The 24,676-nt window shown below is 36.6% G+C and overlaps 1 protein-coding gene across 1 annotated transcript in view; it reads right to left on the minus strand.

Moving 5' to 3' along the window:
• The window catches only part of mab21l3 (mab-21-like 3), a 117,016-nt gene that overhangs the window by 44,246 nt on the left and 48,094 nt on the right, over positions 1-24,676 (minus strand). The window contains exon 4 of the mRNA XM_039743815.1: positions 20,681-20,862. Coding sequence (XP_039599749.1) covers positions 20,681-20,862 — 182 coding nt within the window. The remainder of the gene's footprint in view (positions 1-20,680; positions 20,863-24,676) is intronic.

Below are 24,676 nucleotides of genomic sequence, written 5' to 3' on the forward strand. Positions count from 1 at the left end.
CATAAAGAAGATTTTTAAATGTGTTTTTCTGTGTTAGTTAAAGTGAACTGAGCAGGAGGTAAAATGAGTCACACTTATAATACCATGTATGAAATAATTTATATGGCAGGCTGACATGCATCACAGCTATGCAAATCTGACACAGTGGCACCTCTGCCATGGTATATGATAAACATGCAAAATAAAAAAAGCTTAGAACAAATAAATCTTATCTATGTAAAAAAAATACATTAGGTGTTAGAAAAAAGGAGGTTTCCTAAGTAACACAAATTCATGAAAAGGAGATGAAGGCTTAACATGCATTTTTACTGCGTCAAGCTGAAGTGAGCTTACATCGTTTACCTGCAATGAGCCGTCACCCTCCTACTCTTTCATTTAGCAATTGAGAGTGAACTTCGAAGGAGGAAATTTATTAGCAAGGGCCGTGAGGGGTACCACAGGCCTTAATTAAAGGAGGATTCAATGATGTGAGTCACAGATAAATTGCCAGTAGAGGGGGTAGGTAGATGTAATTGAACATACTGTTCATTAACTTGACTAGCAAAAAAAAAAAAAAAAATCCAAACGGAGCTGGCAAAAGTGCAGTCTAAGCCAAATAAAAATTGTAAAAAAAAAAAAATCAAAGCAGATAAAATTTTTTGCAAAAGATCTAATGTGAACTAAAACAAGAAAATGACTCACTGAGAAAGTATAAAGTTGGAGCTCATTTAAATAAGGTTGTCAACAGGGAAAAATAATCCCAGGTGGTAACCAAGTCATTAGCATTGGCAAGAAATTATTAACAAGAGACAGAAGTAGTAATAGTAATAGTAATAGAAGTGTCACGTGAACACAGTAGAGCAAAATTTTTACTTACAAGTTCAACCAACAATGAAATACGTTGCCACTTTCTTGCATCATGATAAACAGGAATGTATTAAAATACATAATTCAGTTTGTCAAGGCAAAGGGGTGAGGGTCTAAGAGGACAAAACCATAAAGTAGAAAGACTTACATTAACAGAACTACTGTATAAAGGAATAATTGTCAAAAATAGACACATTAATGTTAAATGATAATAAATGTATATTGTAATGATGATTCAGAAGATGATCAACCCAAAAGAAAAGAAGAAAAGGAAAAAAACACATTCTGCAATTTCAGAATATAAAATGAAAATTTATACAAGTGAGAAAATTACCCACAATCTTTAATATTACATACAGTATGTATCACATATATTGTGGGGGACCAAAGGATGTCCCTTCCCAAATGGGTCCCGTTCCCTTATCTGGTCAGGAAGCCGTGGGAAATGAAGGACAGCTGGGCAGCGGTGATATTTCCCTGCTGTGAAAGAATATGGACCCAGGAAGATGCTGCTGCAGCAGCAAATACGCCGGTGTTGGTGTCAAATTCTCAAAAAACATCTTCTAACCAGCCATATAAACACAGTGACCAGAACTTTTTACTATTCATTTTCTCTTTTCCTGTATGTTTGTATCAGTGCTATGAATAGATACTGTATGCTAATATTTATGTTTGTTTTGGGTTTTTTTCATTTTTATTGTGTTTACACAGTTAAAGTCAGCATACAGTATATTTAATATTAACTCTGTTACCTGGTGTCACACAGGAAATTTCCTACGACAATGGTTATAATTCTGATTGTTAACAGTATCTGAAGTACTATCTAACTTAGCACTTTTCTTTTTTCTTAGCAGGAGATAATATTACTAGGTCACTAAAAGTGCTTACTCTTGAACATGCTACATACATGCAGAAAATCAATTCATGTGTTTCCCAGTGACTGACCTTGGCTTTTGTTGATGGTCTTTGCAAAACATAATTTTACAGAAAACTCTGTTCTTTTGAATTGGAATGGGTAATCAATAGGAATAATGGGAATTGAGGATGCAATTTGAAAATGGAAATCAACAGAAAGTCAAATAAAAAGACAACAAAAAGCAAATCTAACCTTGCAATGTGCACTATATCCGTATCACATAATGGAAGCAGGCCAATTGAACTAAACTTGGCTGCAGATGTTGGTTTTTACTTTGAAGTTTATCGCCAGTCTCATGTTCCTGGGGTTTGGTTCAGTGTTTCTATTATATATATATATATATAATGTATATGTGTTGATTATCTTCTGAATTATTATTACAATATAAATGTATATCTTTCAACATCCAATATACCATATATGTGTGTTTTGTATTTGTAATGTCTTGAACTCTTGAATATACAGGGTGGTCCAGATCTAATTATGCAGATCCATATCGTCTGGATGACTTTGATTTATGCAGGGTTGATTCCAGTTCAGTGCAAAGACGATTCTTCATGTCGTCAATTCGCAACACTTCTTGATGGTCTGGGATTCTACGGGTGATTTTCTATGTAATTAACTTAATTAACTTAAGTTATAGTGTAATGAAAATTGCTTAATTAGATCTGGACCACCCTATAGGTCATCTTGTGTCTGTGATTTATTTTAGCTATAGCAGTACTTTTTTTTCTGTAATCTTAAAATCACTAAGTACATTATTGTAGAGAAGAATTTAAATGTGTCATAAAAAGCTTAGAGAGGCATTTACTGGTTCTGGCATGTCACCTAAAACATTCTGGAACATCTCTCACTGTCTTGACTGTTTAAACTGCAGAAAAGAAGGCTATTAAGCAGGAATATTGCCATCTGTGTGATATTAAAAATTCAAAGAGGATCAGTTGCCACCATTTTATTGGATGTATAGTTAGTTTTATGTCATGCAGTGATTGCTATTCCAATAGAAAATGCCTAGCGTGAATATGAATAGAGGGCACAAGGAGATTATAAACGTTTTTAAAAATGAAAGATTACTTTTAAAGCCCAAAGTCACTTTCCTGCTCTCCAGGTGAATCTGAAGTATCCTCAAATTTGGAATTCATCTCATTCATTTTTTGTAATTAATGCGATATCATGTCTCAGCTATCTACTTACATTGCTCTTAGGGTAGCAGAAATCACATTAGACAACAGATGTGATTGACCTCACCATACTTCAACAGTTACAGCAGCATGCCATTTGCACCACTTAGTATGTTCTGAGACATAATTAATGCTAGAGAGCTCAACCTGACATAAGATAGTGGTGCCATAGGTGGGGTAAAATCAATCCTTGAAGTGCACCAGTATAAACCAGTACTCTGTGCCAGTTTTTCCCTGTTCTTGTCTCATAATTATCAGTAGCTAAAGTATGGATACTAGTAGGTACTGTCAGTTCAGACTGCATTAGCAAACCTTGTTTATAACAACAATATGTCTTTTCACACCTCCAAGGGGGACGCTCACCACTAGATCCATCTGCATTTCGATATAAATTGTACATATCAGAGCACATTCAGAGCTCTAAGGGGATACTCCATACAGCCCCACCGTTCTTCAAAATTCACAACAATGAGTACCGGCACATCTTGTTTTCCACTTCAGGCGCTGTAATTATTACTATTGGAACTCTATAATTTTAATCCAGTCCAAATTGCACAAATGACCATGTTTAACTGATTTGTTGATTTGCATAGTATTAGTTTAACCTGGGATTGTCTTTTTTTACAGACTTTTCACAAATGGTAAAAGGTTATGTAATCTTTACTGAGATATGAACATGCAGTCCCTAAAAAGTTGCTGACATGAGCAATTCAGACAATACTAAAATTACAGAGGTCAATAAATCTATCCATCCATCTTCTGCTGCTTATCCAAGGTCCGGGTTGTGGAGGCAGCAGTCTAAGTAATGATGCCCAGGTATCCCTTTTCCCCACCACCTCCTCCGGGATTGATACAAAGGCATTCCCAGGCCACCTGAGAGATGTAATCTCTCCAGCATGTTCTGGGTCTGCCCTGGGGTCTCCTCCATTTTGACATGCCAGAAATACTTCCCTAGGGAGACCTCCATGAGGCTTACTAACCAGATGCCCAAACTATGTCAACTGGCAACTTTCAATACAGAGAAGTACAGTGGGTACGAAAAGTATTCAGACCCCCTTTAATGTTTTACTCTTTGTTATACTGCAGCCATTTGCTAAAATATTTAAATTAATTTTTTCCCTCATTAATGTACACACAGCACCCCATATTGACAGACAAAAAAAAGAATTTTTGAAATTGTTGCAGATTTATTAAAAAAGAAAAACTGAAATATCACATGGTCCTAAGTATTCAGACCCTTTGCTCAGTATTTAGTAGAAGCACCATTTTGAGCTAATACAGCCATGAGTCTTCTTGGGAAAGATGCAACAAGTTTTTCACACCTGGATTTGGGGATCCTCTGCCATTCCTCCTTGCAGATCCTCTCCAGTTCTGTCAGGTTGGATGGTAAACGTTGGTGGACAGCCATTTTTAGGTCTCTCCAGAGATGCTCAATTGGGTTTGTCAGGGCTCTGGCTGGGCCATTCAAGAACAGTCACAGAGTTGTTGTGAAGCCACTCCTTCGTTATTTTAGCTGTGTGCTTAGGGTCATTGTCTTGTTGGAAGGTAAACCTTCGGCCCAGTCTGAGGTCCTTAGCACTCTGGAGAAGGTTTTTGTTCAGGATATCCCTGTACTTGGCCACATTCATCTTTCCCTTGATTGCAACCAGTCGTCCTGTCCCTGCAGCTGAAAAACACCCCCACAGCATGATGCTGCCACCGCCATGCTTCATTGTGGGGACTGTATTGGACAAGTGATGAGCAGTGCCTGGTTGTCTCCACACACTGAGGAGAGGCAAGACACATGACAGCCCGCATGGAGTTTTCTAAAATACACCTGAAGGACTCTGAGATGGTGAGAAATAAGATTCTCTGGTCTGATGAGACCAAGATAGAACTTTTTGGCCTTAATTCTAAGCAGTCAGTGATTGTCATCCTACTGTATTTCTAAGGCTAAGCCCAGCCACCCTGTAAAGGAAACTCATTTCTGCTGCTTGTATCTGTGAGTAAGTTCTTTCAGTCACTACACAAAGCTCGTGACCATAGGTGTGGTAGGAACGCAGATCAACTGGTAAATCGAGAGCTTCACCATTAGGCTCAGCCCCCTGTTCAGGATTACAGAACTCCTCTGGTAATAATTACCACCTCCTGGTGTGAAGATAATCCCATCTGAATAGGGCTTAAGTTGGCTAAATCATGACTGAGGAAACGAAGCACAGGGAATTGTGATGAAAGAAGAGGATTTTATGGAAAGAGTTATAGAAAATATAATTTTGTGAGAGAGAACGTTTATACAGGTTTGACTTTAACTATGTATAATCTGTTTACAGAAATACAGATTTACAAAGAATTAAATACTGTTGTCCATTTTACAAACCATAATGAGGCTGAATTTTCATGGGTACAAAGTCTGAACAATTTCCAAAAGGACATTGCTAGCATGAACACCTGATCATCTTTGCTGTTATTGTGAGTATGCCTTGCTGAAGGCTGTGTCAGGATGTTTGGGGCGGGGCTGGATGATGGTGCTATGCAGTCACAGTCTCAGTCATTTACTGTACATACAGTAGATATTGATGCTATCATGTACTATGATTCACTTAACTTGTCACATATGTTGCTCTCGTGCCCTCTGACATTAGCTTAAAAACCATGTCTCCAAAAAAATTTGTGAAAACTTGGAGAAGCCAAGAAACACTGCCACTCCTTTGAATGTGAAACTTGAAGTGACATAGTCAAGGTAAATAACTGTATTGCACACTATTTAATGAGGAGTAAATGTCTTGTAAAGATTTGTTTTGATGATTAATGTTATTATTAAACCAATTCTGTCATTTTTGGGGAGAGTGAAGGCCCACATTTTTTAATGTTCACCTTACAAAGGGGGCTTCAAGAATGGATTACTTTAACAGAGAACAGAAAATCATTTATAACCCTTGATGATTAATGGCATTAAGATACTGTACATTATAAGAATATTTGGTGTACAGGTGTATAAACTCTTCACTGCAAGCCTTCTCTATGTCCCATGATGCTGCATGTCTCTCTTAAGCTATTTTAGTCACCTTTTGTCCTGTCCAGGATTGGTAACCAACTTGTACTCAATGCTGCCAGGACAGACACCAGCTCCCCATGGCCCTAGCAGGATGAGTGGGTTAGAAATTGGATGGGTAGATATTCTAGTCCTCTTTTGACTATAACCTGTACTTCTCCATACTGAATTAACCATTATTTTTGTGGACAGGAGAAAGCTGAACTTTTTTGGGATTTGCATTTCCTCTGCAGCTAACTGGAACATTTACTACTGTAACAATGCAGCTTTATATATAGAGCAACGTCCACTTCATAGCCCCCAGAAGAGGTGCAGGTTGTTGTATAGCTTTCAGAAAATCACTTTTAATATAAGTTACCAGCTACCATGCATTTTAGCTCAATGTCAGTGATATTGAGACAAACAGAAATATATTAATTTTAGTAGAAGCAAGGAAGAGCAAAATGGAACTTTGTTTCTGGATATTACTCCATTCTGACAAGTACTGTTGCAATTAAAATTTCTCAAGGATCCACAGGATCTTCTTTAAAGTTGAGAAAGAGCAGATGAGAAGACATTTACTAAAACAGCACAAAAGGGAACTTTATTTAACATTTGGAATGACACAGAGTATGAGATTTGATAAGTAAAAGTACCTTCAAACTAGACTTATTATTAAGGGTTTAATTATTCTGTTAATCACTCTCACAGATGCTTTTTGCTATTCTATCAGATAAGAATTTCATTTTACGGCTAAGCGAGTAACAGTTTTAAACAGGAACCAGCGTAATATTTAATTACACATTTGTTTCATGAGGAACCTTATACAGTGGAACCTTGGGTTACGACCGTAATTCGTTCCAAAATTCTGGTTGCAACCCGATTTGGTCATGACCCGAAGTAACCTCCCCCATAGGATTTATGTAAATACAATTAATCCATTCCAGATTTACAAACTGTATGAAAATATATTTTTTTTAAAGATTTTTAAGCACAAAAATAGTTAATTATACCATAGAATGCACAGTGTAATAGTAATCTAAATGTAAAAACATTGAATAACACTGAGAAAACATTGAACAGAGAAAAGTAACACTGCAAGAGTTCACGCTACAGCCTTACGAACCACTCGCTGCAAAACACTTTTTTTAATGAGTTTTAAGCACAGGGAAAAAAATGAACATTTGAAAAATCTTTAATTTATACAAAAACTAACCATAAAAATCCAAGAAAACAAACATTGCATGAGTCAAGTTCTGGCATGAAGGAAGTGAGCAGGAAGCTGGGTGGAGAGGAGATTACAGTTTTGAGGTAAAGTCCCTCTGCACGATGAACGTCTGACCGAGAACAATGTACTGTACAGGGAGAGACTGAATATGTGCGTAAATCACTGGTGCATACGAACCGGAAGGGAAATAAAATAGAGCACAAAGAGTTCACAGTGAATAGACAAGGAGAGACTGAACACGTGTGGAAATCATCGGCACTTATGAACCAGAAGGGAAACTGGCTTGTTTGTCACCCGAGTGTGTGGTCATGAACAGATGCAAAAGTTTGGTGAACTTTTTGGTCGTAACCCGATTTGTATGTGTTCCGAGACGTTCGTGACCCGAGGTTCCACTGTATACAGTTTCTTGCATTCTAGTATGCTTTTATTTTCTGTTAACATATGTAAAAAATGTATTCACTTATGGAAATCAAATAATCAGACACCATTGATGCTAATAGAATGCTTCTAGTCTTGATGTGAGTCTTAAATGTTGTTTTTTCAGTTGTGTGAGGCCGTTTGTTCCCCAGACGCACAGCATATTGGGGGTAAAATGGAAATCCACCCATAGAAAGCAAGCTAGAAGTCATTAGTTATATATGGTAGTGCGCCATGCACTTGAAAACCATCAAGGCAATGTTCAAAGCTGAGAGCACGGACACATTTGGTTTTTAGTGTTCCTAGAAATTTCAGAGGTTAATCCAGTTTTGAAAAATATTGATTTGACCGTCCCGATGGAAATCCTTTAAATGTGGTTTATGTTAGAGATCAAATGCTGTGACAATAAGATATGATACAATACAATACAATTCATTTTTGTATAGCTACAGTGACCAGACGTCCCGGTTTACCAGGGACAATCCCTATTTTTAGATCACCCGTCCCAGCGTCCCCGAAAGATCAGAAAATGCCCCGGCCTGTGGCGTTTTCCGACAAAATGAATACTTTTCCCTAGAAGCCTAGACCCCATTCAGTCTTTCTGATTCCAGATCATACTTTCTACCTTGACGTCAGACGGTTAGTCGACCTTTTTCTGAGTCTGACGCCTGCTGGTGGCCATTATTTGCAGTTTGGAAACGCACGGATGGCGAGAAGGAGGAGGCAGACGCATCGTCGGATGGTATCGGCCGTGCCTTGTGATACGACGCGTTTTGGCTATGCTACGCTCTGAGCCAGGAATTATCTTAGTATTCCTGCTCTGAGCCTGATATCAGAGCTGATGCCTGATTCAGACATTCACTTGTCAATATGCCGTTCGAAGTGAGCTGTGTTCACTGAACCTAAAGCTTAAACTCAAAAGAGTTAAACTTGCCAATTTATTTTGTAGGACAAAATTGAAAGTGCTGACAAAGTTTATTTTTTTAACTTTAATTTTAGCTCTTTATTCTTTAAGTAAGTACTGCTGTACACACTTTACTGTATAGTCTCAAGTCTGCAGACTGTACTCTCTGTAAATTTCGTCGTAGTTGTGAATCTGATAATATTAATTTATATATTAATAATGAATGAATATTTGACACAAGTCACAACAACATTTGCGGATGCTTGCCTGTTCCTTACACTACAGCTGTATTTTACTTTGTTTTCCTTTAGTTTAGAGTGCAGAGTGACATTGCTTCTTCTCTTGCCTCTTTGGAGTTTGGTTTGCTGTTTCTTCTTTTGAAGTCGGGACACGCACTAGCAGTAGCACATGTACGTGGGATGCAATATTGTGAATGAAGCACGTTTATCCTGCAAGTGTAACTGACCTAATAATGTACATTAATGAGTTTATTTGCTCTTTAGGAAAGCGTGTCTTTCAGTCAATTTTTACAAACTGTTTCTGGCAAGATTTAACCTGTAATTTCACGAAAAATAGCATACAATGGTATAGAACCCTACTTTGAAAATGGGGATATGTTTGTGGTTTAATAATATGATTGTTTCAAATGGAAGAAACTCGTACAGAATAAGATGCAGGAAACAGGAAAATAGGCATTTCCATTATTAAAGTCTATCTGGCCTCTGGGGGGCTCTGCCTGGTGTCCCAGGTTGCCCCCAGAAAAATCTGGTCACTGTAGTATAGCCCAAAATCACACAAGAAGTGCCGCAATGGGCTTTAACAGGCCCTGCCTTTTGACAGACCCCCAGCCTTGACTCTCTAAGAAAACAAGGAAAAATTCCCCCCCAAAAAAACCCTTGTAGGGATAAAAAATGGAAGAATCCTTGTGAGATTGAAATTCAAATAGAGACCCTTTTCCAGGTAGGATATTTTTATGGTAACTTACAGCCCTAGGCAGTTGATACCCATGCCAAATCCATCCAGCAAAGAGGTACAGTATCTCTTGCAGATTCCTGGGCAATTACTTATATTCAGGAGTTCTTGAGATGCTCAGATGTACTTCTGTACTGAGCACAGTGTACTGAGAAAGATGGGGGTGAGTGCAGTAGGCACATCAACTGGCAGGAAGGAGGAAAGCTACACTAGAAATGAATTGTGTGCAATGATATCTGCTTCTTCTGTACTGAATGCTTGTTTTTTAGCTTAATGTTTCTGTTCTTCAGTCTTTGAGTATACTTTGCTTATGTGCTTCCTAGACCATCTCTTGTTTAAAATTTTGTCGGCAGCTCACATCCCCATCAAAAAACTGGTACTATGTCAAATATTTAATTATGAACTATAAAGATTAGGATGAAAGAAAAATAAGCCTGTGGCACTTTTTTATCTTTTTTGGCTCCTTCTAATGTTTGGGACCAAAACAGATGCTTCCGAAAGAACAAAATGGTATGCATACATATTATACTGGGCCCTTCCACCACTCTTTCATTTTTCTTTATCTGCAGACTTTTCTTTTCACCCTCTCCTATGTACTGGCTTTCTTTTCTGTTTTCTAATTTTGAGTCTTTTGGCAGTCTTAAATGCGGTCCTCTCATGACAAGCTGCTTGCCAAGTAGGTCTTTTTTATATACGTACTCTATGATGTATACTTTTCAGGTATAAGAAATAATGATGGACTCATATTGGATAATGCCGGGAAGTTAAATTCTTCAATAAATAGGCACAGAATAGTCCTGTATCTTTTATTTTTGCTACAGGGTTTCAGGTTTCAGAATATTGGAGTGTTCAGATACATGCCACAAAGCATTTATTTTTATTTTTTAACAAATATTTAGTAAATCCAAGTTCATCATATGACCATCTCAGTTTTGTATAAATGAATTAAATGACAGAAATGTAAACATGCCTTCAAACACCACATGATCCAAAGCTATTACATACTCTATTGTTGTTAAAATTCTTTGAAAGAATGTTGGTATGAATTAAACTTGCTATTTTGCAATGAAAAGAGAAAAATCTGAATATATTTTTTAGAAAATAAAATCTGTGTTTTACCAAGAGGGCGTCTGATGTCAAAATTTTTGTAAATATATTGCAGAACAAGATGGGTGTCTTATAGCATTTTCTGACCTGTGAAGGAAAATTAATAAATGAGTAGACAGGAAATAGCAGGATATTCTTCATTGATATCTAAAAAAACAGAGTAACGTTGATTTGTCTGCTCAAAGTTAATGTCACAGCAGAAACCACACTCGCTTGCAATGGCTGTATGAAATTTGATTTATTCGCAAATCCGTTATGCAATTGGAGACTTAGGGCTGTGGTTGGGAATCTCATTTTACAGCAGTAGCCAGAGGAGTATGAATTATTGCACACTATTTCCATGAGGGCCTTAATAAGATTCAAAATGCACGTACTGTATGTATTTTCTGCAAATAAAAAAAAGACGCTTCAAATTTCTCTAACACTTGGAATGGTCTAGAGCTCCTGTAGCACATCCCTTATGCATGCCACGGAGGTGCACTAATAACTATATACTTAGAGGGTATTGTCATTACTTTAGCACTGTGTGACACTATGGTTTAGTATTCAAGAACAGATGAATTTTAGCTCAATGACCCATTCTCTTTGAATGGCTGCTGGTGTGAACCTCAGGAAGTCAAACAGTTTGTGTTCCAAAAATACAAATAAATGCTTTGGTGCTTAGTATCAAATGCTTTTAATTGAGATTGAGATTAAGAGATTGATTATTGATTGGTATGCCCTTACATAGGTGTCGTCAATGCCAATGTTCCCCAGTCTCAAAGCAAATTTAAGGAAAAGCTGAGATGATAAATGTTAATTGAAAAATTAATTGTATCAGTTGCATTTGAGTCTATGTGTTGCTATAGGCTATTAAAGCTATATTCAGACTGTAGTTCAAAGTGACTTAATTCAGATTTTGGCTCACATCCTATTTTTTGGTTGACTGCTCAAATTAATTTTACAAGTGATTCAAGTCAGATATGACTGTCTACCAATGTTTATCTGGAATCAGCAAAATGATTAAAAATGACTTTAGATCATTAGATGAGAATGGGCCATTCCACCCTACAAAGCTTGCCAGTCCTATCCACTAATGTTTCTAAAATAACATTAAGTCTGTTTTTGAAAGCCCCTGAAGTCCTATTGTCAACAGCACTGCTTATTCCATGTGTCTATGGATCTCTGTGTAAAGAAAATATTCCTAATGTTTGTTCAAAATTTACCCTTAACAATTTTCCAACTGTTAAACTCTTTTTAAAGTAACCATCTCGATCCACTGTACAAATTCTCTTCATATTTTTAAACACTTCAATCATGTCACCTCTTAATCTTCTTTTGCTTAAACTGTATAGGCTCAACTCTTTTAATCTTTCTTCATAATTCAACCCATTGTAGCCCTAGAATCCGCCTGGGCACTCTTCTCTGGACTTTTTCTAATGCTTCTCTGTTTTTTGACAGCCCAAAGACTAAAACTGCACACAGTAATCCTGATGAAATCAAAATAGTGAATTATCAAGCTTGAGCATAACCTCCTTGTACTTGTACTCCACACATCATGCTTTACAGTATATAACCCAGCATTGTGTTTGCCTTCTTAATGGCTTCTAAACATTCAATGGGAGGGCCTTCAACAGACAAATTCTACCTAATAGACAACCATGAATAGCTGCTACATGCAGACTGTGTGGGATGTCTGCAAATATGTCAGCTCACAATCACAAGTACTCAATGATGCTTTGAGTAGAGGTGTCACTGCTGGATCTGCATGTAAAAATATTTGGATACGTGAGGGAGTCACTTGACAAAAAATATGTGCATTTTAGAAAACATGTAGCAATTGAGCTCTATTATCATTGAAAGATGCTGAGAAATTAATTCACACTTTTGTTTTCAGTCGACTAGATTACTGTAATGCACTCCTCTCAGGACTACCCAAAAAAGACATAAATCGTTTGCAGTGAGTGCAGAATGCAGCTGCTAGAATCCTAACTATCCATTCATCCATTTTCTAACCCGCTGAATCCGAATACAGGGCACGGGGGTCTGCTGGAGCCAATCCCAGCCAACACAGGGCACAAGGCAGGAACCAATCCTGGGCAGGGAGCCAACCCACCAATCCTAACTAGGAAAAGAAAATCCAAGCACATCTCTCCAGTTTTGATGTCACTACACTGATAACCGTGTCTTTCTGAATTGACTTTAAAATTCTGCTTATGGTTTATAAAGCCTTAAATAATCTCGCTCCATCTTATATATCGGAATGTCTGACACCTTATATTCCAAATCGTAACCTTAGATCCTGAAATAAGTGTCTCCTTAGAATTCCAAAGGCAAAACTTAAAAGATGTGGTGAGGCGGCCTTCTGCTGCTATGCACCTAAAATCTGGAATAGTCTGCCAATAGGAATTCGCCAGGCTAATACAGTGGAGCACTTTAAAACACTGCTGAAAACACATTACTTTAACATGGCCTTTTTATAACTTCAATTTAACTTAATTTAACTTAATCCTGATACTCTGTATGTTCAATTCATCATAATAACTATTCATAGTGGCTCTAAAATCCGTACTGACCCCAACTCTCTCTTCTGTTCCTTTTTCTGGTTTCTTTGTGGTGGCGGCCTGCGCCACCACCACCTACTCAAAGCATCATGATACAACAACATTGATGGGCTGAAAGCCAGAAGTCTGCATGACTATCATCATCATGTCCTTTTGTGAGAACCCTAAATACAAAGATAACTGTTTCATTTATTTTAGGTAGAATGCCCAGAGGGGACTGGGTGGTCTCATGGTCTGGAATCCCTGCAGATTTTATTTTTTTCTCCAGCCGTCTGGAGTTTTTTTTTTTGTTTTTTCTGTCCTCCCTGGCCATCGGACCTTACTCTTATTTTATATTAATTAATGTTGACTTATTTTTCTTACTGTGTCTTTTATTTTTCTATTTTTCATTATGTAAAACACTTTGAGCTACATTTTTTGTATGAAAATGTGCTATATAAATGACTCTGTGAATTTCCCCTTGGGATTAATAAAGTATCTATCTATCTATCTAAATAAATGTTGTTGTTGTATTAGCAGGCTGCTATTTTCATTTTTGTTTTTTAAAATTCCCTAAAAAATCAAATCATTGTCACATGGGTAAAAAAGGAATTATTAAACTGCAGTATAACAAAAAGTGTTTAAAGGGTCATGTTTTATTTATCCCACCCGCCTAACAGATATATTACGCTGATGGCGACAACATAATCATAATCTTGCTTTGTAGCCCTATACACATATAAATAAAATTTAGATCCCTCAAATAAAATAACTAGCCTAGTATAATCAAACAATTCAGTAAAATTGAAGTACAATGATTATATATAAAAACAATTCCTCATAATTCTTGGTTAATGTATCCTGGTCTACATACAGTATGTAAAAAATGCAATATTACAGTCCAATCACAGCATAAAGTCAGAGTTTGTGCAAGGGAGAAATTTTGAGTGTGCTAGAAGCAAACATGAAGAATAAGTCACAGGTGGTGATGAGCGATGAAGAATGATATTTTCTTGAGTTTTAACAGAAGTTCTGCTAACCTTTAGTAATGCATTCAAGGCCTAGAGCTCCAGCCCTGTAGGTATTTTTATTGTTTAAATTTATTTTGCCAAGCCTCCCATTACATGCCAATTTAAGGATCATTATTATTTTCATTATTATTATTATTGTTGATTTACATTTTTTTTTATTTTGTAGCCTGTAATTTCTTGCCACCACCAATAGTTGTGATATGTCAGCCCCCTTGTGCCCTGAGCTGGATTCGGTTCCCATCTAGTGTTTGATATCTACATTGTTTTCAGTACTGCTAGATGTGTTCTGTCTACCTCTAATGCTGTAATGAAAAAAGGAATCCCTAAGGCCTTATTTAACATTTGAAACTACACTGTAAATGTAGTCAAAGAACAACAGAACTGCCCAGTGCAAAAATGGGAAGCCCTGCGTGGGCTAACTGAAATTTAATGGTAGGAAGCTTTCAACGTATACATTTTATCAAACCTTCTTTTGTTTAAATGCCATGGTTGTGGTGAGCACACTAGAAGAACAGAGTGAAAGGAACCATCTAATAACCACTCTTAGTCCATTCAATCCAGGGTAGTAGTACAGACACCATTTTCATTCTAACTACCACACATTTTGTATGTTTGTTGTTTTCAATTCTAGTACCCCAAATGGGTTTTATTGATCCTAATTGCCTAATACTGTATTTAAGTATACAGATTAATATTTATTCTGAACTGACCTTTTTTCTTCCATGTTTTATATGCTTTTTTTATTGTTCAATGAATGAGCTCACAGGCTGTCAAGGGCATCACCTTGCATGAATCTTAGACACTAACATACTTGAAATTATTTAAATTTCCTTCCAGATAAGGATGCAAAGTATAATTAGAAACAACCTTGCTAAGAGCTTTAAGACGTCTCAAGTAAAATACCATAGCCTAAGTAGATTTTTCCTCATTACCACCCAGCAAAGTAACAATTATAATTGAAAAGGATAAAAAGAAACAGGTTAACAGCATGTAGGGATTAAAGAAATGTGAAGTTAAATTAAATTGAATGTGAAACCTAAGATTTATAGCATACTGTATATTCACAGAAGGCCTTTGTTGAGTGTGTTACTAGAAATTAATGAAGGACTTTTCTCTATTTGAAGCATACTATGCAATTAGCATGGCTTTTCAACTCATTCAAGAAAGGCCGTAGTGGTTATAAATTTTCAAAAGATCCAATCTCTTAAAAAGTAACTTCTTTGAATCCATTGGTTCTAGTCTCTGTTTTTAAACAGGCTTTTTATTTGCTAGTTTCTGCAGTTGGAACATCCATGAAGTTAAGGTCTGCATAGAAAACATGAGCTCTTGTGATAAATATTATTTTGCAGAAGTGTAGTCTACTTTTAATCCTCACAAAGTCTTCATATGCTGACCCGATGCTGTACCTTAGTATTTTTTTATATTGATTGACCATCTTACCCCACATTACTGATTATCTTAATTCTTAGAACAGATGACATTTAAGATGTTTTTATGAGTTGTGAACAAATAAAGCATCTTAAATATCCATTATAGTTAATGGTGGGCCAAACCTGACCCAAAGGACATGACAATTTTCAAACTGCTAAGCAGTTGTATAAAAATGTGACAATTGGAAACCTCTTTGTTTTTATAAAGTTAGATCACTCAGACAGTGATGATAATTGATAATAAATAAACTCATTTAATTGGCTGGCCTTTTTTCCTCTGCTATTATTCTACATTCAGAAAAGCACAGCAGTATGACTTTTACATTTATAAAACATTTAGAAATATTTTTGTTTTTTGCTACATTTTTAAATGTTTAACTCACTTTTTTTTTACCATTTTTCTGTGTCATTTGCTCCCTTCAGTGTATTCTAATAATTAAAAACAAGCAGAGCAGACACCCGGGCAAGCAACACTGAATGATGAAAGGCTATAACCACTTCAGCATCAGAGCCACTAATTAATATATATTGGATTGAATAATCAGAACACTTGGAAAAATAGAATGAAAATATTGTTTAAGATGTAAAATCAAATACAAGTAAATTATCCTGATATAGCTGCTTGGTGCATTTAAATACAAATTTACCAAACTTGGCTTTGTAATTTCTACATTCACCCAAAAACACAGAAACTGGAAAATAACAGCAAACCTAATTAGCTAGGAGACAAATTAAAAATAAAAGCTGGTTGGAACAAAAACCTGCAGCCACAGTGGGTCCCCTCAGCTGAGTTTGGGAAGTACTGGGTTTAGATCAAAATCAATATACATCAAGTCGTAGTTTCATTTAACTTATTACACACAGCATTGATGTTTACAAGCTGAACATTTACATGGCCTATGCAATGAATTGAACATTTTAAGCATTGCACAGAGGAGTACAGTTGAGAGGAAACAATATTATGAACTTTTTACTGAGCTGTGCAAGCATTTAAATTTACTAAGGCATGCCATCACTCCCGGTTTATACCCAGAGCTGAAAGTGTACCAGCAATTTCCTGTTTCTACTTTGCGAACCAGACCATAGCAGCACCATCGTGGTGTGACCTTCAAGGAACACCCCAGTTCTCTGCAATATTGTATGTATTTCACCACAGAGGGCTACTCATCCCCCACCCATTCTTTGACACATACTGCATATTTTTAAGCGTAATTAACAATCAAAGTGTAGTCGACAATCAATGGGGAACACCCCCCATCGTATTTGTGTGTATTTTATACTTCATTGCAAGGAGTAATAAACAGCCAACAGAATAAGGGAGTATTGTATGCATCAAAGGATCCAACTTGCTATGCACATCTTCTTTTGGTTTTGCCAAACATTTGTCTTTACACTTTACATCTGCTAGCAGCCTTCATTTGCATAAAACAGCAGACCCATTTGTCTGTGCGATTCCTTCTTAGTACTCTACTGAAAATGTGACACTTTAAAATAGCTAACTCTGCACAGTATTTTTATCGACAAATATCAACAAATAAAAAAAAAGTGACTTTTTCTATAATGTCAACAAATTTCAATCAATTCAGCCAAAGCATTTCTGGAATTTTGGGGTAGTTCATTTTTTTATTGCAGGGATTTTTTTTTACTCCTAGATATTAATAATTCAAAAGATATATATATATATATATATATATATATATATATATATATATATATATACAGTATATAAACAGAAAGAGAGAGATCAACTGTTTTGCTTAGTATTATACAAAATTTAAAGAAAACCTCACAGTCTTTAGACAACAATAATATCAGCAAAGTAGAAACAAGCAGGTTGAATTGACACATTTTACTTTTTAATTCTTAATTAATAAACTCTTTGCACAAACCAAAGAAGAGAACCTATGTCCTAATCTCAAATATTTACATACCTGTATATGGTTGGATAGATTGGGAAGATACTGTCACCCTTCATTGAGTGAGCAAAATAACCATGATATAAAGAAAATCAATTTACTTCCTATAATATGGCATGCTTTCTTGGAGAGAAGGGGTGGCCATAGACTAAAGCAGGGATCTCAAACTTCAGTCCTGGAGGGCCGCAGTGGCTGCAGGTTTTCATTCTAACCCTTTTCTTAATTTTGCTGCTAATTATCTTCTTTTGAATTCATTTTATTTGACTTGCTCTTGAAGACTCAGACCCCTTCATTGTTTCTTTTTCCTTAATTAGCTGCCAAATAATAATGAGATACAAAATGAGCCAAAACATGATCAGCAAACTGTGGCCATCATACAATATCTGAAAATAAAGAAAGGTGAAGGTCTCAGGAATGCTGATCTGCTCAGGTCCACAAAACATTTTAACAGTGCTCGTAAAAAAGAGAAAATCAACAGTTTTGGAAATGTCTGCTATTGCACAATGAGAGCAGCAACAAGCCATGGAATTAAACAACGGGTTTAATTAACAACAAGACTCAGCGCCTCATTAAGCGTGAAACTGGTTGGAGTCTGAGGACCTGACTTAGTTGGTCTTCTGTTGGCTCACTCATTCCACATTTCATTTCTGTTTAAGGAAAGAAATGACGCAATTCAGAGAAATGAGGAAGAAATTTCGGAAAACGAGTCTTAAAAAACAAGTCAATTAAAATGAATTCAAAAGAAGTTAATTAGCAGCAAAACAGGTCACTAATTAAGAAAAGGGTTAGAATGAAAACCTGCAGCCACTGGGGCCCTCCAGGACTGGAGTTTGAGATCCCTGGACTAAAAGCTGGCAGTGGATAAGGTTAGGGTGTGTCAAGACCATACAGCACAGAGGATAAACCCACACTAGTAGCAGGTATACAATTCAACATGGCAGGATGGGAAAGGGGGTTAGCCCTATAACTGTCCTGGGTATCCCCAAAGGAGACCTACAAAACCCAATGAGAAAGAACAGAAGGCTGTGTGAAACAGGGCAATATTATCCCATGACACTAGGGGCAGACATTCTAGCTTAAATTAATGATTTCTCAATGCAAAAGAGACAGTCCAAAGAAGATGAAACGATGACCTCTAAAGGAATGCACAGCAGTTTTGTATGGCCAGCATTTTCCACCAGGCCAATCCTACCATACAACTTCCAGTTTAAAATAAATTATTGAAGGCTCAAGGACTTCCACCAAATCTCCAAGCCCTAACCAGATGAATAGATTCATCCCTCTCATGTTTGCATGCAGTCATGCAGTTGAACATATCTCATTTACTTATATTGGTCAGTAAATCTAATCTTTTTTTAAACTACACAAAGAACTTGCAAAATGTATATCAAAATGAAATGTGCAGTGTCCTTCTTTGTAGCACTTGACAACCGCCTCAGTGTTGGTCCATTGATTCAACTCTGAGAACTGAACGCCAGTGAGCACCTTTGCATCACCAACCCTCATTTGAACACTATTCATCAAACACAAGGTAAGTACATTTTATCTCTCATTACTATTTATATAATCAACGTAGAGCTATGTAGGCAAAGGTTTTAAGTGTGCCACTGTGATCTGTAAGGTTTATTACAAACACATTATTTTATAAAAGATTATTGAAGCCACACAAACCAGCTGACAGGTTGAAACTGGCTAGGAAGATGGGCAGAAACATGTAAGAGACAATCCAGACAGGCTATTTTAAAATGTCGACATGTGCTGAATCAATATACAGTATGGCCAGAGTGACCAACGGCTACTGACTGTAGAACCCAGGGGAAGGTGTTATTTAGGCATAGTCCAAATGTAACATGGACGGCTCTGTTGGAATTTGCCCATACTTGGCAAATATGTAAATATGCCAGTGTGTGTGAGTGAGAAGCCGACCAAATATTTCTCTCCGCCCTGCTGGAAGTTTGCATCGCTGGCAGCATCCCCACATTGAAAACTGAATGACAGCTGTACGTTCCATTGGCTTCCATTGGCCTCTTTCCTGTCTTGGATATGTACTATCCAGTATTGCATTCTTTTGGGTGTAAAGCAGGTTAAATACATATATGTGTTTTTGTACCATACTGCTCTTATCTGATTATTTCTGCCACAGTTGCTAAAGGTATGTGTATGGTTCAAGTCTGTTCTGCATCAATAAAGAACATAATTCTAGGGAGCAAGTGCCTCCTGCTGGATACAAGCTATAAATAACTATTAAAAACGTATCCAATATTATTAAATGGCATGGTGTGTCACATCCTGAAGTCAGTCCTTCACCCCACCCCAGCTGGGTCACCAGTTTATTCATGACCTCCATCACAAACCACACCAGACAAAGACAGCACAACCTTTATATAGATGGAGGAGCAATAGGATTTTGCTTTTGTTTTTCTTTATCTTGAATCGTACTGTTTTTTACTTCTGTGTGCATTGGTAAATACACACCATGTCAATAGATTTTTGAATTGCAGTTTTATTATTTCAGGTATAACGAAATGCTGGGTGCTGTTTTCATTATTACAATGGCATTACAACAGCAACAGTAAGTCCCTTAGAGTGTCAAATAGATTGTCAAAAGTATAGAAATTAAAATAATCTCAAACATTTATGAAAATGGGTTGTGGTCTTTGTATTAAACTTAAATTCAGATGAACTAAAAGTATGTTATAGCTCTGCCCTTCCAAGGACCATCTAAAGTACAGTAAAGTACAGAATTGTCCAAGCAATGAGTGGAGACAGCACCATCTAAGTATTGTCTTTAATGATTCCGTGGTGAAATAACAGAATGTTTTCTCATACATGACAAATAAATAAAATGTTATGTTCAGCCTATTGAGAATCTAAAAGTAATCTAAAAGAAGTCATCTACAAACATTAAGTAAAATCATGCCTATCTTCAATCTGTGCATATTTCTAACATACTGTTTTCTTGTTTCTAAGCCAGAATTCAATTTTTATTTTTTGGTGCTGATGGGAAGGTAAGAAAAGAGCATGCTGTATGTCAAGTCATCATTAAATAGTAATCCTTTGACAATACTTTCCTGATAGCTAAGTCTTTATTTCAAAGAAATCACTTCTGTTCTAAGATGTCTAACATTTGCCTAATTTCTTGTTCACATAATGGAAACCAGAGGAACAAAATCAAAAGTAAAAAAAAAAAGTTTTGCTACCTTGATGCATCTTGCTTTTTCTTTAGAGGGCCAACGTTTAAAAAATCGGGGCCACCGTGCTCTTTTTGGCCAGCAGTTTAACAGCTCCACGGTGGGTATGAGCTCCACCTCAACTTGCAGTTCTGATGTTTCCACAGCAACACGGACCACTGAGCCAACACTTTCTAAAACACTCACTTTGCCTGCAGAGAAAGAAAACAAACAGTAGAGGATAAGAATTTGTATTAGATACTCATCTCATCTTCTCAAATGGGTTTTCGTGGTGAGGGTCACAGCAAGTATGAGGTGTTTATTTTAAAAATAGAGCAGAAAGGTGATCACCAAAAAACACAATAAGAAATAAATGGATGATGTTATATTCAGAGACGAAGAAACACATAGTTTAATTAATCAAAAATCTTATGTAAAGCTCCCTCCATCTCTTAACAGTAATACTAAATGTAAAGGAATGTCATGTGGTTTTAACACACTATGCAAACATCAGCAGCATTGGGTGATTCAGTTTGACCCTTTGGTGTCTCAGCTACACTGGCTTCCTGTTTGTTTCAGGATGATCTTCAAGATGCTGCTGCTTAAAGTTACTACTTAAAGTTCTCAAATAAATGGTGGGTATGCACTCTCATTTGATTGGTTTACAAATAACCAAAATCAAAAGAATTACTTTTTTTGCTGTTCTGAGATTTGTTTACAGAGTCTGGGAAGTTCATAATGTTCTTACATCTCCTCAGGCTGGCAATCTCTCTCAAGCATACCTATCTTTGATCACGGCCCTACGTACAGTACGTATTAATCAAAACTCAAGATAAAATTGTTTCCTTAACCATTTTTATGAATTCCAGCACACTATTTATTGGGTTTTTCATAGGCAAAGGCAAAGCAGGACAGACTGAACAACTTATATCTTTTTTCTTTGAAAACTAGGGGGCTTCTCCCCCTGCTCGCTTCACTCGCCAACCCCCCTGGCCTCCACGATGCACCAGCCACTTTGCGTCTCTGCTGCTCATGTAAGTGGATTTCACTTTCACCAAACAACAAATCTTTTAATACTCGCGGATACGCCTCTTTATTGGGAAAAAAGATCACTTTTCCCTGATGGCATCATGAATTAGGCGATCTACCAGTCTTCGACTTACAGTTTGATTTCTTTCCACTGTTCCATTATTTCACCGAGTAATAATCTCCACTTGTTTGCGCTAATGCAATCTTTACTATAATTTTTTTTTAAACTTTCGAATTTTAGTACTTTCACTATCTCTAACCTGCTCTGCAATTGTTATCGCGCCAATGTTTTTGAATTCTTTACAATGTTCTACTTTGTCATCTATTCTTTGTCTTTTATTTCTGGCCCCTGGCATGGTTAAATATCTTGGCACAAAGTCTCATCTCGTGGGACATGAAAGTGTCTCTCTGAGAAAGTCAAGTGTCGTCCCAGGCTAAAACGTCTCGCCCCAGGATTTTTTTAACATTATAATAGAGAGGTGGCATTCCTGACCTTTTCTAATGAAAAAAAAAATCTCCTTTCGTAACCCAAGTAAGATGTACCTGAAGCTACTCTTGCTTTCATTTTGTTGCAAAAGCACTGAACCATCCATCCCCTTACTGTACGTTTGAGGACAGAGTATAAAGCCGTAGGTCATTTATTGCCAGCAATACGAATACGGTGGCACTCCATTTACTACGCTCAAGCAAAACAAAAGCAAATCAGTACACAACAATCTTTTGCTTTACTGACTTACCGGAATCACAGGGGCCCGGTGTGGGATGAGTAGCTATTATGCACAAACAAAACGTATAAACAAAAGGCAAGAATGGATCCTACAGGGTTGAGTGTCAACTTCAGCATAAAATATTTTGGAAACTAAAAACAATAAAAAAAAGGTTTGGATAAAAAAAATTTCTACATACATTTTTCTACAACTTTCTCGCTTTGACATTTAACGAATCCAAATAAAATGTAGACCTCTCCACTGGTCGAAAAGTTTGATATTAATTGCTGATTGGGTGTCATATAATTTTATATATTCTTTATTTATAAATATTATAAACAATAAACTTAAACAAATTATGCATGGTTTTAAACACAATTAAATAAGAAATACTACACAAAAAATGAAACATTTACATCACTTATTTCTGCAGATATAAAGAGTTAAAGTTAAAATTTCGATTTTTTTCAAAATTGCCGCCATTTTCAAAAAGACTTAATTTTCAGCTTTTTGGAGGAAAATTGAGGCCTGCGACAACTGCCATTATTTTAGTCGGAAAATTTCCTATAGGAAACCCTACATTAGAAAAGCATATCAAAAATGCCGGAGTACATGAGAAACTAAGCGTCATACAACTGTACTAAACTAAATTGTATACCTATATTTAAAGCTAAAAAGGCAAACAATTCTATTTATATTCACAATTAGTTTATAAGAAGCCTGTTCTGATTCTTTTAAAGGCAAAACAAGAAACAAGTAATATTATTTAATTTGTATGAGTAGTCGACTATTGCAGATAAATAAATTATAATTTATAAAAAAATAACAGAATTTACTTAGCTGCACAGATCAATTGAGGATTTGTTAGCCTGTTATCAAGAAATTCAGATTCGTCTGATTTCATTACCTGCTACATGCTTGGAGGTAAGTACCTATTAAATACTTTTATATAGTTATGTGTGCGTGGCGCAATAAATGGTGTTGAGTCGCATTTTAGAAAAAAACAAATATGCATTATTCTCTTCCTGCGGAGCACATTCATTGAATCGTGTAGGAGTTAACACTGCAAAAATCAACCCAAATGTAATAACATTTTTCAGGAATATAGAAAGCTTGTACTGTTTGTTCGCACACAGTCCTGCACGCTGGGAAGTACTGAAAAAACATGTACCATTATCCCTTCAAAGGCTTTCAGAAACAAGGTGGAGTGAAAGAATTCAAGCTGTACGACCAATTATTAAACATTATCCTGGAGTACTTACTGTGCTAGATGTCATTCTTGGAGATTTGGCTACAGGATTAACCCCTTCAGCAATGAATACAAGCAAAGGCCTAAGGAAATATTTTGGATCTTGAAAAGGTCTGCTGATGACAGTGTTTTGCCACAAAATATTAGCAAGTATTGACAACAAGAACGTTGTCATACAAAGTAAAGGAATAACACTCGATGATGAAACTTCACTTGTAAAAGACCTAGTTCAAGAAATGCAGCATTTACGTGACTCGTGGGAAAGTGTTATTCAGGAGGTGAAAGCAGTTGCTGAGGTAGTAGCAGTGTAAACTCAATTTGCAAATTAAAAAAACCTTCTACAGAACCAGAATATGATTTCAAAATTTCGGTAGTTTTCCCAGTACAGTGGAACCTCGGTTCACAAACGTCCCGGTACACATACAACTCGGTTTACGACCAAAAAGTTCGCCAAACTTTTGCCTCGGTTCACGACCACACACTCGGTATACGAACAAGCCAGTTTCCCTTTCAGTTTGTACATGTTCAGTCTCTCCCTGTGCATTTCCTGTGCAGCGAGCAAGAGAGAGAGAGGAGCAAGAGAGAGAGCGAGAGAGCGCGACACACAGACACACACACACACACACAGAGGCAGCCCGAGATGCAGACACACACTGGACGCATTAAGGTAGGAAGGCAGTTAAAGAATGCACTGGGCTTGATTTTGTTTTCACTTCTGTTTTCAGCGATCTGTTCGTAGCGTGCATTGTTGCAATGTTATTTTTCTTGGTAGTTTATTAAATTACGGATTTTTTCAAATGTTCATTTTTTTCCCTGTGCTTAAAACTTATTTAAAAAGTGCTTTTAGCTGGCTATAGCGCAAACTATTGCAGTGTTAGTTTTCTCTGTTGTTCAAGGTTTTCTCAGTGTTATTCAATGTTTTTACATTTAGTTTACTATTATGCTGTGCATTCTATGGTTTAATTAACTATATTTGTGCTTAAACACTTAAAAAATATATATATTTGCATACAGTTCACATGGTCTGGAATGAATTAATTG

The sequence above is a fragment of the Polypterus senegalus genome, chromosome 2 (genome assembly GCF_016835505.1).
Source record: "Polypterus senegalus isolate Bchr_013 chromosome 2, ASM1683550v1, whole genome shotgun sequence".
NCBI lineage: Eukaryota > Metazoa > Chordata > Cladistia > Polypteriformes > Polypteridae > Polypterus > Polypterus senegalus.